This window comes from Puma concolor, chromosome D1 (genome assembly GCF_028749965.1).
Source record: "Puma concolor isolate L17-30 chromosome D1, mPumCon1.1.hap2, whole genome shotgun sequence".
In the NCBI taxonomy this organism is placed as follows: Eukaryota; Metazoa; Chordata; class Mammalia; order Carnivora; family Felidae; genus Puma; species Puma concolor.
Genome location: NC_141676.1, coordinates 19,606,661 through 19,622,352, shown reverse-complemented (window position 1 = coordinate 19,622,352; position 15,692 = coordinate 19,606,661). Strand labels below are relative to the sequence as shown.

The window sequence follows — 15,692 nt, the reverse complement described above, 5'->3', positions numbered from 1 at the left end:
GTGAAACTTTCTTTCCTCTTGTAAACAAAATTTTTGACTTTTTTTTGTCAGCTTCCAACGTCTTGTTTTTATAGTGATATCCCATTTTACTGAATAACTTTGTATTTGAAATTTACCCCAAATAAAAAAGATATAAGCATCCTCAGCAACGTCATTATATGCTTGGCAACTGCTGACTATATCCGTTTCACTGGCTGTATATTACCAAAACAACAACAACAACAAAGCCTCTAGGCTTGATCACTTTTCACTGTCACTACTGATCAGAATTTTAAAAACGTTTTTAATTCTCAAGATTTGTTAGGCATTCGGATGAACACTGACTCACAACTTCACAGATAGAAAAGAAATTAGATTCCCCCCCCCCAAAAAAAAGATGCACAAATGTAAGTGTTAATAAAAATGGACAAGGAGACCACTTCATTGTTGCAATATTTCAGGCCACTTTGACTTAAAAACATTAGGTCCGAATGCAGATTTGGCTGAGTTAGAGCTAGTCTCTGGAGTTGTGTTAACTTTCTAACCACCCCCCGCCCGCCACTTTTTTTTTTAGCCTATGTGATAGCCATGGCCAAAGAAATGAGAAATGACTGAATATATGGAAACACACTCATATTCTTTTGGTTTTATATATTTATTGTATTCGTGGCTCTAACTAAACTGTGATACTGCAGAATACCATTGGTAGAGCTATCCCAAACACTTCTAAAAAGCTCCGAAATTCATCGAAATAATTTTCAGACAAATATTCTTGACTTTTGCAATGTCATTTGACTGGCTTAATCAAAAGTATTAAGGGCTATACAATACGAGCATTTAAGAATGTCACTCATCTTTACTGATAATCCATACCATGTATCTCCTGACCACATTTCATCCACTGTCTATGTTTGTAATTGACATAAAGCAGTTTATTTGGCCAAACATGATCCCATTCCTACCATTTTTTTTTTTTTTTCCATGTTGAACGGATTTGGGAGTTGATTTACCCAGGCCTATTTTTCTAGGGAAACATGGATGGGGAAACATGGAAAGGGAAGGATGAAGAAACATCTTTATTCTTGTCTGTTCACAAACTTGAAAAGATCTAAGTAATTGCCAATTCTGACAAAGTCTGTTTGCAATCCTTTGCATAAAATATAGTAATTTTTGTAATGTCACAGTTTTCCAAATGAGCAGTGTTAAGTGATTCTAATGGGGTCCTACAATGTCTTGGCATTTGAGTGGTGGTCGCATGTGGTATTTTTGTTCATAACATGAGTTCAGTCTGGCTCATTATCTCTAAATGTACATTGAGAAAGCTCATCTTATCATGTTTTTGTTTTGTCCTTGGTATTTGTTCAATTTTCTCTGCTTCTAAGCTTTCAATGTATTGGGTGACGCTAACCAACATAGATTATCTTGTATTTAGTCTAGAAGAGCTCAATGGCCAGTGGTTCGAACCCCTTGCTGGTTCGATTCATGGAGTTTTGTTTGTTTATTTTTGAGAGAGAGTGCACACGTGGGTGCATGCGAGTGGGGAGGGGCAGAGAGAGAGGGAGAGAGAGAATCTCAAGCAGGCTCCGCACTGCCAGTTTGAGCCTGATGCGGGGCTGCAAGTCACGAACCTAACTGAGATTATAACCTAAGCCGAAATCAAGAGAGCCACCCAGGAGCCCTCCATTCGTGGAGTTTATTAAGCATGACTGGTGATGTCTCCCTCCTCAGGTATCACTTCCCTCTAGATCTAGAAGACACAGTACCTTGGCCATAGGCTTAATGGGCTTTAGCACTAATTTCATTTGGTGAATTCCTAGTGACACAGAATATAGCTTCTTTTCTGTATTGAATGATTGCTATGAAATAGGAAAGCCCATTGGGTTGGACTTCCCAGCCAAAGCCACACTTGACATTAGGTCCAGAAGGGAATTTGCAGATCAACATATTCTCCAGAACTGTTTAGTAGGAAGGATGCAGTGTTGGAATTTTTTTTTCAAGGTAACTGTTTATATTTAGTCCAATCTTCAATTCAAACAGGATATGTTTATCTTTGCTTTTTTAAAAAAAATTGGGATACCAAAGAGAAATCATAATATATAAAGTAAAAATGCAGATGCTAAATAAACAGAAGCTATTGTTTTCAGATGCCAATTAAGAGAACATCTGATTAAGTGTTGAGAGACCTAATTTTGATTCTGAATCTGGCAGTGACTCAGTGTAAACTTCCATAGTAATTCCTTTGTCTGGAAAATGGTGGTGACACTATCTATTGCAGAGCTTTCTTTACAGGATTAAATGAGGTGATATGTGGTTAAACGTTTGGGGAAGGTTAAATTCAGTGCATAGAAGAGAATTGGATGCGAGGCAGAGGTCCTGGATTTTTTTAGCTTGTTCCTTGTGTGGCTTTGGGCACTTTCCTTCTCTGGATCCAGCTCCATATCTACAAAATGTGAAATATGGACTATGTGATCTCTAAGTCATCTTGTAGATTTGACAACCTGCCCTTTGGAACGATGATGAACATTAGGGGAATATCTATTGACGAGATAGAAATATTCCAAGCTACATCCCAAGTGGGGGTTCGTAGGGTGCCCTTTGACTTTCTCTGTGTACAGGTTAATGCTCTACATTTCTGCTTGCTTCTCGTGACTCTTTTTAGGGGATATTGCCTTAGAGGGTACTCCAAAACATGACAAGCCCCTGTGTGCCCAGGTATCTCCGACAGCCAGAAGGTTTTTTTGTCTTAACGTCCAGCAGTGAGGTATCTTGCCATGCATTAGACTGTGGGGCAAGGTTGGATATTCAGCCACCTCAGCTTCTGTATTTCTAGAAAATTCATCTTCTTTTAAGAACCTAACTTGGTGGGTGAAAAAGATGAAGGTTCAAGGTGGTTGAGTTTTTACTGTCTTAATTGATGTCACCTCTGTTGAAGCTTCCCCAGCATTGGCCCTAACGCCCCCTACATGAAATCCTAGTAGTCTAGTATGTTTCCTTTCTGAAAAAAATAAAAATAAAAACAAAAAAATCAACACACCTCTGTCTTTCAAAAGTTAAAGCTATTGGATGCTTGGACACGTGATTTAGACTACAAAGGAGATTTAAGTTTGGTGCAGACAGAAAACAGATGGTGGATGGTTTGGCAGGGGTAAAAAAAAATATATGAAAGGTTTTTTGAACAAATACAGATTGGGTAGAATGTAAAGAATCTCAGGTGTCTATGAGTATTTAACAAGAACTCCAAGAAGACTTTCTAAAATATATTTTAGAAATACACAATTTACGTTAAGCTTTCTTTGTTTTTAACAACTACTTTAAGAGACCAGAATATAGACTTTTTAATATTATAAAAAACTTTTTAAAGTTAACTTAAAAAATACATGCTAACAAATATACCATGACTTTAAAAAAAAAAAAAAAAGGACCTTTCAAACATTTTCCCTCAAAATTCCTAAAGGCAGCTTCTAATTGTCCGTGTGGTCAATCCTAATAGGCATCAGCTGAGCTCCTTCTGAGCAATTCTGTTCTGTTAAAGGAGACCAAGTTAATACCGAAAGACAGGAAGGCCCCCTATCAGGAGACTGAATTAACAACAAAAAGTTATATATATGTATTTTTCTATTTCTCCTTCCTCCTTTGCCTGCATTTCATCGTAGGAATTGTTCTCTCTGGAACTCTTAGCTCTAGCCTAAAGATACCCTGCACCTACACATCGCAGTGAGTTATGGATTTTGAGAGAAAGGAACCCCTTATTATTTTATTTGGATTAGTCTCTGTAGAGATCTAGTCATTTTTCTGTGTATTGGTAAGGCTCCACGTCCCACAGCCAGCATCCTGCTCTTTCTCTCATCCCATCACCTCCCCACGACCCGCCTACATGTGGGGAGGGGTTGGGGATGGAGGGCAGGTGGTTGAGTACCACTCTTCAGGGCGCATGCGTGAGGGAAGTGGGACGTGAGGAAGGAAGGAAGAATGGGGCAAACTCCTCAAAAGTTGTCCAGAGGTACAATTCTTAATCTTTTAGTTTTGGTGGGTATCCTCTACCGTGTCCCTGGCTTTTTATTTGGTGCTTCCTTCTTCTGAGCTCTTTGTTATCTGTTGAAGAAGATAACTCTGGCCAGAAAGCAGTGTGACCTTGGTAAGTCATTTTACCTCTCTTGTCTTCCTCCCTAGAGTGAATAAGTTGAATTAGGTGATCTCTGAGGACGCTTCAGACCTTAAAGACCAATGTTTTTATTCCCAGGCAGGTAGAGGTAATCTATAAGTATTTATTAGATGAGTAAGTGATACTGACATTCTGTTCCTCTGACAGCGCGGTGCCTGTATAGGATGGCATAAATGAAACTAATGCTGTAAATTTCATTTACAAAGTAACTCTTTAGAGAGAAAAAACAATCCCTTTCCTACAAGGCATTTGAAGTTGTCTGTAGTGTCTCTGTGTGTATGTGTATGTGTTTATTTTGAGGTTGTTTCTTGTAACATCCCATTGAGTGCGGGCAGGAAGGCATCAATAGGGAGTGATCACAGGGGCAGGGTGTGTGCACAGCCTGTCTGTCCTTCTGCGTCTGTGCTGAGTGGTCTGCAGCCAATGTCATTGGTCAGGGATAGACTTCTGAGTTTTTAGATCATTATAGATCTTTTACAGCTATTTTTACTTCTTGCATATTTGCCATTTTTTCTTGCTTTAAAGGCATTATTCAGGAGAGTGGTAAGGGGAGGTGGTAAGGGGAGGTGGTCAGCAACTAAGTTATTTATTGATTTTTCTGGAGAGTTTCTGATGACTGAAGGAAAAGATTGAGGACTGTCTTTGGATTCTGACTTCCATGCTTTGGTGCCATGTTGGAAATTTTGACTTCCTCTACCTAAATACCGTATCAAATGTAAACATTTCCGTACATGTATTTTTGTAAATGTGCACATGGGCATGTTGGCGTGTCTTTTAGAATGAGGTTCTGGGGGTATCTGGGTGACCAGTCAGTTAAGTGTCTGACTTCGGCTCAGGTCATGATCTCATGGTTTGTGAGTTCAAGCCCTGCATCAGGCTCTGCGCTAACAGCTCAGAGCCTGGAGTCTGCTTCAGATTCTGTGTCTCCCTCTTTCTCCCCCTTGCTGCCCCTCCCCCACTCATGTTTTGTCTCTGTCTCTCTGTCTCTCTCTCTCTCAAAAATAAATAAACACTTACAAAAGTTTTTAGAATGAGGTTCTTAAGAGGATGCCATATGGCTGAGTGTTGATGGCCATGCCTTACTCAGTTCTGATGCTATCAGATCTAAATATTGTCTACTTATACATTTATTATATTTCCCTTAGTAAAAAAGAAAAAAACGGAGAAAAGCATAATATAGTACCTTTGTCTTTTCCCCCATGTAGTTTCACCTCAGTGAAAAAAAAAAATTGTATGTCCTTAACTAGTTCAGTCTTATAGAAACCAATTAAAACGACAACTTAAAAATAATAACGTTGCACACATTATTAAGGCAGTTTTGTATATTCAGGGACAAGGGGAAGACATGAAAGGTAAAGGTTAAGATAGGATGTTCCAAGCAGTGTTCTCACACTTACTGGTGCAGAAGAATAGCCCTCAAGACAGCTTCAAGTATTGGAGCTTACAAAACCCTTTACCATCTCCTTTTGTTTACATCAGTTTTTGAGAGACTCATATATAGGAGATGATCATTTCTAGAAAAACAGGTAGCTGGCAGATGGAATTGAAGCAAAATGATAATCTTAGCTTACCTATTTCTTCTTCTGATTATCTCCTATAAAAGGATAAGAGAGACCTTTCACCCCGGTCTTTATGACTGAGCATGACTTAAAATTTATGTCAGGTCCATTTCCATTCTTTCCTCCCCCTGCCCCCTCTAAAAAGAATCCTCTTTATTCCTTACTCCTAAAAAACCCAAGTAATCCAGTTATCCCTTCCACCAATGGATTATAATTCTACTTTTACTGTATTAACTAAATGAGTGAAGGGAAAGTAATTTTTCCCTCTGATTTTCAATCAATTTGAGTCTATGGAAAATTACCACCTTTGCATCTTGTGTGGGTTGGGCTATGTAGACCTGTATTAAATGATTAGACCAAACAAGCCCACTTAAAACTATGTGACCGGGGGCACCTGGGTGGCTCAGTGGGTTAAGCGTCTGACTCTTGATTTTGGCTCAGGTCATGATCTCCGAGTTTGTGAGATCAAGCCCATATCAGGCTCTGTGCTGACAGGGTGGACCCTGCTTGGGATTCTACCTCCCTCTCTCTCCCAAAATAAATAAACAGAAAAAAAAAACAACTATGTGACCGTATTTAGCATTTTGTGGTTCCTCGTCCTACTCTCTTTGCTCCCAATGCACAGTGATTATGGAGGGAAAATATGTAACTTGAAATTCCAGTTGTTGTTTTTTTAATCCAGTTCTCATCAGTGTTTGATTTAACATAATAATGTCTCCAACAGGCATAAGGACAAGACTCAGGGGTGCCTGGTGGTCTGTCTGATAAGGGGCTTGGAGTAGTTCAGGGAGCACATCGCTATCTTAGCAGAACTGGTTGGAATGAATCACTTCCGAGGTGGCTTTTACTTAAAAAACACGTATATGCTGTATTGATGACAGAATAGAGACTTAAGGATATTATTAAGAAAATTAGATCTCTCCTGGAGAAATTAGAATATGGCCTTGGTAGTGGGGAATTATTGTTAATTTTGTAGGCTTGATCATGGCATTCTGGTTATGTAGGAAAATGCCCTTCCTTCTTAGATGTGCACAGTGAGGTATTTCGGAATAAAACGCCATGATGTCTGTCATTTGCTTTAGAGCACTTCAGCAAAGAAAAAAAGGAGATGAAGCAAATGTGATTAAATGTTAACTATTAAATAGAGACGATACATACACGGATGTTGGTTATACTCCTTGGTTATTATAAATGTGTTTTGGTTGGTTATGGATGTTGGTTATACTCCTTCTAATTTTCTTTGCTTAAAATTTCTGTAATAAATTGTAAACAACAACAACAATCTTGAGATCCAATATTTTAGCGTTAAAAAACTACCACACATATTAATAAAATAAAATCTTGAGATAGTTATTGGTGCATGCACAAGACGGGGCCAGAGATTTGAAATTTCTCTGGATTTAGAGGCAAACTCAACATTCCGAGGTGGGACTTTACTTCTTAAGAATATGGTCAATAACACACAAACCAGTACAAAATGAAAATGCTGTGCAAAAATACTATTTATTTTATATTCTAAATGCCTTTAAAAGTCTCAGATTGAAGCTACAAGAAAAGCACAGTAGGACATTGAAAATGAAGGCATTCTCCTTTGTATTTACTTGAGCTAAATGCTAAGAAATTTGGGGTTCTGACCTCAGAACAAGGTGGAATGTTCCTTGAGGAAGATCACAGCAATAAAAGGGTTTGAGAACCGTGGCTTCTCCAATAAGAATTTGAGAGGGTCGCCTGGGTGGCGCAGTCGGTTAAGCGTCCGACTTCAGCCAGGTCACGATCTCGCGGTCCGTGAGTTCGAGCCCCGCGTCGGGCTCTGGGCTGATGGCTCAGAGCCTGGAGCCTGTTTCCGATTCTGTGTCTCCCTCTCTCTCTGCCCCTCCCCCGTTCATGCTCTGTCTCTCTCTGTCCCAAAAATAAATAAAAAACGTTGAAAAAAAAATTAAAAAATAAAAAAAAAAAAAGAATTTGAGAGGCAATCAGAGTAGCCAGTGTCATGCTAGAAGCTCACCGAGATAATACAAATTATGAAAACATAAACTGTACCAAGATTATTTTATTCTACTCACATTCGGAATTACCAGATTAATGTTCTTCTTTAAAATTCTTCTTTTATTTTTTGAATGGTTATTATGGCAGTAGCTGTGTTCTACCCAAGTAACGTAGTACTTTTTTGATAATGTTAGTATAGCATTTGTTGATAACAAAATGTGTGTGTTTATTTATTGCCATGAGGACACAGAAAGAAAATATACCTCCAGGGGTGCCTGGGTGGCTCAGTCAGTTAAGTATCCAACTCTTGATTTTGGTTCAGGTCATGATCGCACAGTTTGTGGGTCCGAGCCCCACATCCGGCTCTGCGCTGACAGTGCTGAGCCTGCTTAGGATTCTCTCTCTCTGCCCCTCCTACACATGCATGCGTGCGTGCTCTCTCTCTCTCAAAATTAAACTTAAAAAATAAAATAAAATAAAATAATATTAAGAAAAATAAAATATACTTCCAACAGTGAAGGGATTATTTCTATGTAAAGTTCTGGAATTCTGGAATGCAGAGCCGAGCTTTAACTGTGTTAACTTTAGGTCCTTTGACTCTTTGCTGTACACAAACTCATGCCCAAATCTACTGTTATAACATTTAATACATTACACTGATTTAAAAATATTAATATTACTGGGGCGCCTGGGTGGCTCAGTCAGTTAAGCATCCAACTCTTGATTTCAGCTCAGGTCATGATCTCACGATTTGTGGGTTTGAGTCCCTCATCAAGCTCTGCCAGTATGGAGCCTGCTTGGGATTTTCTGCCTCTCTCCCCCTCTCTCTGTTCCTCTCCAACTTGTGTTCTCTCTCTCTCAAAATAAATTAATTAATTAAAAAAAATAAAAATATTAATATTACCTGCACAACCCTTGCAAGCTCCAGTTTTGTTTATACAGGAAAGAGACTTTTCCTCCTGAACACCTGTTTTTTTTTCTCTTCTTTCTTTCTTTCTTTCTTTCTTTCTCTTTCTTTCTTTCTTTCGAGTAAACTCTACCCCCATGACATGGCACTCAAACTCATGACCCTGAGATCAAGAGTTGCATGCTCTACTGACTAAGCCAGCCAGGCACCACTATTTTTCAATTAACAAATATAAAATGGACTCATTCTCAAGTATGGGGAGAATTTTTCTGGTAAAAAATTTGCTTCACCAAATCAATATCACCATCTGAGAAGACTTTCAGCTTGTACTCAATATGGAGGTGATCTTTAATAGATACAAAGCCTCTGGTAAGTTGCTCTTCCAAAAACTATCAGATGCTGTTAATTACTGGTAGCAAAGCCTAGCTATGTGTTAGGAGGTGAAGGCAGGCAAATCCAGAATCCTTGATTCCTCGCAATTTGCCTTTTAGCAAGAAGAGTGTAGTTCAGAGGGTAAAGCCTTGGCATCAGAAACACAAAACATACATTATTTTTTAAAGTCTTACAATTTAAGTGTGTCTCTTTAGTTAACACTGTGTTCATAAATGGTATTGTTTACGAGAGGCGGCGTGCGTTACTTCTGGGTCTCAATCCTAGTTTTTCCATCTGCAAGTTGAGAGATTCTCCCCATGAAATAATTGCTGACTTTTCCTCAAGTTATTTACTTTGTGCCAGGCACTGTTTTGAGCGCGTTACATTAAATTTCTTCATTTCTCCAACAACACTATAAAGTAGATATTCTGATTATGCCTAATTCATCTATTAGGAGACTGAGATAATCCAATGCTGGGTAATAAGAGAATTTTAGAGGTAGGAGGGTCCATGGAAATCATCTAATCAGAGGTTAAGGGCATCTAATCATGGGGTTAAAGGCACAAGCCCTGTACCCAAAATGTGTGGTTTTCAAACTTGGACCCTTCACTCATTAGAAATAAACCTTGAGCAAATGACTTAACCTTTGTTTGCCTCAATCTGTCCTTTGCCTCCTTTGTTTGCTCATCTGTAAAATGGGGATGACGATAGAATCTGCATTATGTGGCTGTTAGGATTAAACGTGGAGGGCTGAGAACAGTGTCTGTTGCCTAGGAAGCTCTCGGTAAATATTATAGATGAGGATGAGGATGGTAGGGTCTGGGTGAGTAAACAATGTTGTTTTCTTAGAAGGATGCGTTACCATATTATTAAGGGATCCCCAGTTAGATCAGAAAAGCTGCTGGTGGTAGTGATGGTCTTAATGGAAAGAATGGAGTTAGCATTATCAGTGATGCAGAACGGTTTCTAATTTTTTTTTTTCAACGTCTTTTATTTATTTTTGAGACAGAGAGAGACAGAGCATGAACGGGGGAGGGGCAGAGAGAGAGGGAGACACAGAATCGAAAACAGGCTCCAGGCTCTGAGCCATCAGCCCAGAGCCCAACGCGGGGCTCGAACTCACGGACCGCGAGATCGTGACCTGGCTGAAGTCGGACGCTTAACCGACTGCGCCACCCAGGCGCCCCAGATGCAGAACGGTTTCTTAGGGAAAAAAGTATTAGGTTGAAGAAGCAAAGTGAAGAGGAGGCTGTTAGCCTAGAAGGGCAGAAAAACGTGTTATGTTGTAATTCAGCAAAAAGTTTGCAGACACACAGTAACAGCAGTAGCATGCACAGAAATGAGGCCCAAATTTGGGTGCTTACATGGAGTTCTTCCAGTTTCTCTGGATCATCGTCGACACATATAGAATGCTAGTGCTAAATGGGACCTTGGAGATTGTCCTGTACAGCCCCCTCATTTTACATTTTGCATTTTACATTTTTCTGTGAGGACAGTTTGGTGAAATTTAGCCAGAATCTCAGTGCAGTGAAACCAGGAAAATTTGTGGTATGTTTAAAGAGGGATTTCAAGTAAGGATGAAGGGATAGAGGGAGGAAGTTACTTAACGTTTTAGAGTGATACCTAGGTAGGAGAGCAGAGAGCAAAAGGCCATGAATTTCTCCTAATTAATTAAAAGAGGGAGAGAAAGGAGGGAGGGAGGGAGAAAAACTCTGAATTTTATGCTCAAGAGTCTTGGATTGGATTTGTTGTTAATGTTTAAAAGTCCATGAGAAGAAAAACTCTTACTTTACTATTTCTAAGAACTTGGTTTCCTAAAATGTAAAGGAAATTTGGGAGAGAGTTTGGCAGTGCTGATGGTTCCAGCAAATGAAGGATTAATCCATTTCCAGCTGTGGTGTTGAAACTGGTAAGCAGTTAATGTTGATCTGTTACTGTTTAGGATGGATAAACCTTGGCTTCTAAGAAAAATCACTTTTAACCAAGTTTATGCTTAGTGCTTTCTTTTAAATAATGGAGTGTCTCAATAGGAGCTAATGAATCAGATTAATTTGGCGTGGAGTTCTGAGCAGGGAAGGGGGCAGGAATCCTCTTAAAATGCTTTGCTGAGTCCCCTTTACACTTTGTGGAACCAGGATCGAGTTGGAGGGAGTTTCCCTGAGGGGTTTAAAGGCTCCCCACTGTGCTTGCTCCCCAGTTACAATAGCATTGGGTTATAAATGAGGACTAGTTTGTGTGTTTACATGAAGGAGAAGAAGCCGACAGCACCCAGGATGAAGCAAAGATAAGATTTTTATGGCTGTGAACCCACTTTTGTATTATTCTTTACAGAAACATTTACCTAGGATGTCAGTATTTTAGAAAGAGACTCTTAGTTTGGCTTTTTTTTTTTTTTTTCTGTTAAAAAGGGAAAACACTGCTGTTAATGTCGGGCCATATTACTGTTCGCACTGTTGTAGGGTTTGGGGATATTGGAGACTTTCCATGTTGTACCCTCCACCTTGCCCAATACCACAGCCCACCGCCATTGCTGGGAAAAAGGCTTCAGGAAAATGGGTGGAGCTGAGGAATAAATGTCTGTTAGTTTAAATCTTTCTTCTTTTTGCCTTTTGATTGGGTTCCTACTTCAGCATCCACTTGTTGCTTTGTGTGATGGAATCAAGCTGGAGACGAAATTGAGGCACAGTGTAATTTATAGGCTCGTTTCTGCAAGCTTTTAGTCCAGGTGGAGGCCATGCTGCCTCTGCCCTAAAATTGCTTGGACGGGTGAGGGGTCAGTTCTCCTACCCTTAAAAGAAACCTCTCCTTTGCACTTGCAAAATTGTACCACAAAGGACACATTAAAAACAAAACAAAACAAAACAAAACAAAACAAACAATGGTTAGGAAATCAAAGGTAGCCAAGAGTGATTTAACAAAAAGGAATATTTTAGTGCTTGGGCACATGAGTTTTATAGGTTCTGTGTTGTTCTAAAGCCTCAAGGTTATGGGCAAGATACTTTCAGTGAGGTGACTGGTGACATCTGTGCTTGGCATTCTAACTTCCCTATCCTCTCCAACTTTATTCATCCTGCATGAGGACTCCAAATGGGATGTCCTGGTGAAGAACAGGAAATTGCCGAGGTCTGGGGAACAAAAGCCCACAAGGCCCCTAATGGCAGGTGAAAACTGGTTATGTTTGAAGTATGGAGAGGATGACACTAGCCGGCCTGTGATACATGCATCCAAACCCAAAACAAAACCAGAATATGCCCTCAGATGTCGGGGAGAGGGATGTTAGACACATCTTGTGTGGGGTATGGCAGAGTCATACAGGGGGGAAAATTAGAAAATAGCTCTATGAGAAGAAATTTGGGGGAGAAATAGTATAATTACTACTCATTTCCTCCTCCTGGAGTTGGAAATAGTAGATCCTTGTATGAAATTAAGGGGAAATGTAAAGAATCTGAAATTTTTCTCAGCAGAAGATAATTTTGCTTTGGGGAGAAGGCATGTGAGTTAATAAATGTAAACCTGTTTTAAAATGGAAAGAAAATTATGAGCCGAGAGAAGCAGAGGGAGGAACATGACAATTTTTTTTAAACATTCAGTCTAAGTCTTACTGTTAGTTAGCATTTCTATCTTAGAGTATATAGTGTTTTAAATATCTCTTTTTGGGGAAATTGATTTGAAGCTAGAAAGGCCTTTGAAAATTACAAAGTTTAGCGCTCGAACTTCTTTCTTTCACGTGTTTAGAAATTTAGCCTATAGAAACTATGTGTAAAAAGGCATTGATATGTGTTAGAAAACATCTTAAAACAGGTCAAGGTAGTTAATGACAAATATATCAAAAGAATGTTAAAACTATTGAGTCCTAAATAAGACCCATATGATATGTCAATAGCAGAGTAAAATACGGAACAACTAAGTATAAGAAACTATTATCTTGTGATGGTTCTGTGGTAAAACTTAAAGTTTAAACGAGGGTGATTTTTTAATTGGCAGCACTGATTTAATTTAATTATATTTAAACCTTGCTGTCTAAAATTAGGACTCAAAAAATCCAAATACCCATCATTCTATTATGATTTTTCAGAGTAAAAGTGATCACTAACTTGTATCTTTTGTATTTCTATAGGAAATAAAAGTCGAGTTTTGTCTTCTGAAGAACCTTGGGGACTTTTTTAAAGGCGAAACTTTTCATCTTTAGGTAAGGAAACGTTTTCTATTGTTTTTCCATCTGTTGAAAAGAGAATATTTCAATTAGAAAAAAGAAATAACATATACTTAAGCTTTGCTTATGCTAACTGATATACAACATTATGAAGATGATAGAAAGCTGGCTTTTTAAGTTAAATAAAACAAATTAGTTGAAAATTTTTCATTTAAAAAGATCAGTTTGTTGGGGGAGAAAAGAGGCCCTTTTTATGCACTTTCTAATAGACGGATATTATCACAGGATTCCCATCATCATCTTTTCTAAGTATTTAAGACATAACTAAATTAAAAGTATATATTGCAAAATCTAGAGACACCTAGAATATTCCTAAACATAAATATAAATGTATGTGATAATAAAAAAAATAAACCATTTAGATAAATCTGAGAGACTGGTCACTGCTTTAAAAGGCCAGTGAATTAAAGTTACTTAAGGTTTGGGCAGTAACAAAGAAGATTAAACTCTGGGATATACTCACATGCTAGGAAAATATTGCTTTTGTGGAATCATAAAATGTAAATATAAACAATCTGTTTAATCAGGCAAGAACCTATCCTTTGTGTGTGACCTCTTTTCAGTTTTTATTTGTGTCATACTGGTAACGTACGAAAAGGGAAGACAGACTGACTTTTTGAGCATATTAAAATATTAGCAACTCATTCTATTTTTGGCAGGAATTCTATTAGTGCAATTTACTGCCATGAACAGTATAAATCACATATATGAAAATCAGATGTTTTAAAGCAGATAAACTAAAAATGCAATTAAAATACCTAAACAAACATTTAAAGATACTTTGAAGCATTGTATGACGTTAAAAGAATGTAAGAAGTAGTTAGAGAAATTATATACAGAATCTGTTATAAAATATACAAATTTGTACATTCTAGCTTTCTCACCAATACCACATTTGGAAAAAGAAAAAGAAATAGATTGCAATGTTTGTCTTCTATTAACATATATCCTCAAGATTAACATATATGAACAAGATTTCTCCTAATTTTAAATATATGACTATAGTTACATGTAAGTATTTTTAAAAATCCTAGCATAGAGGTTTTAGTTTTTAAGAAATACACGTAAAAATTCATGTGGTTAAATAGAATCTAAAAACTTAAGGAGAAAAATATTAAATTTTTTTACATGGCTTTGAAGAATTCATTTCTAGAATAAATTTTTTTCCTTATACAAACATTCATATTAATATTAAGTATATAGGTTAAGACTTCCTTAAATTACTTAATTAGGATATACTAAACTTCTAAGTTATTTTTAAAAGAAGAATTTTGGTAATCTGAAAAAAATTCTAACATTATTTCCAATATACTCTTTAAATAAGGTCCTTTACTATGCCAGTTTTTAAATCTTATATTTTTAAAGATAAAAAATTATAGAAAAAACTAACCTCCTAATGGAAAATATAATTTTATAGCACTGAGAAAAGAGTTGTAATCATGCTATAAATATACGAGGAGATCACTTTCATTTCTGACATGTTTTTGAGACTTTCTGATGAATCATATATTTAAACAGCAGGAGAATAATATATAAAATATACATTACTATTTTATGATTTAGCAGCTATTAAAAATAAAGAGGAAAAAATGTAACTTTGCCTACCTGAATTCTAACTAGGATGTTAAGGTAAAATTAGAAAAATACAGAAGCTAAAGGAGTATAATGAACTGAAATTTAAAGTGTATATATATATATATATATATGTATGTATATATATATTATATCTTGACATATAGCATTTATCTTAATTGTTAATGAAACTATATACTGTAACATGAATGAAAAAATAAATGATGGAGAAGTATTTTCTCATTGTAGTTTACTAGATCAAAAAATTTACTAATAAGCTAAATGTAATATTAAGATTCACGTTTAAAACAAAATTATATGGAGTTTTGCTGAAGAGCTATCTTTCCAGAAAGGATTTGAGGTTTTTTTTGTGTATATTAGGATTTCTGAGTTTTGTGATTTGAAATTCATGATACATTTTGAATGCCCTTTCAAATGGCAAAATGTTTCCGTGGAAAAATCAGACATTATGTACATTTAAAAAAATATTTTGGTACGAGGAAAATAGCAGATACTTTAGGAGAACTCTAGTTTTTGTTTTAGTGCACGCATCAAATACCAAACAATTATTTTGTCTGTCAGTCAGTTACACGTCTGAGCAAGTTACAGTTTGTGTATGTATATCTTACGTATTTAATTTATAGAGGATACAGTGATCTCTAAATGTGACTGTCAGCTTTACTGAAATTATGGGCAATGTATTTAAAAGAAATGCATTTCTAAAACTTATTTTTAATTAAAATGAGAAACTTTCAAGGAGTCCTTTCATTAGCAAAATATGTGATTGTGCAGTTTTCTGAAAGAATGAACTCTTAGTTTTCTTTTCAAATTATGTGAAAATGTTTCTTGACTGGTTGTTTTCTATATTTTAAAGTCAGAAAGGATAAAGTAGTAGTATATACTATTTCTGAATATCTTTCTATCAATAGAGAGAAAGGGAAA

The 15,692-nt window shown here is 37.0% G+C and overlaps 1 protein-coding gene across 1 annotated transcript in view; it reads left to right on the top strand.

Moving 5' to 3' along the window:
• LOC147576541 (uncharacterized) overlaps positions 1 to 15,692 on the top strand; it is a 95,319-nt gene that overhangs the window by 56,351 nt on the left and 23,276 nt on the right. Inside the window, exon 3 of the mRNA XM_086676398.1 lies at positions 13,083 to 13,154. Within this exon, the coding sequence (XP_086532524.1) occupies positions 13,083 to 13,132 (50 nt within the window). The 3' untranslated portion in view covers positions 13,133 to 13,154. The remainder of the gene's footprint in view (positions 1 to 13,082; positions 13,155 to 15,692) is intronic.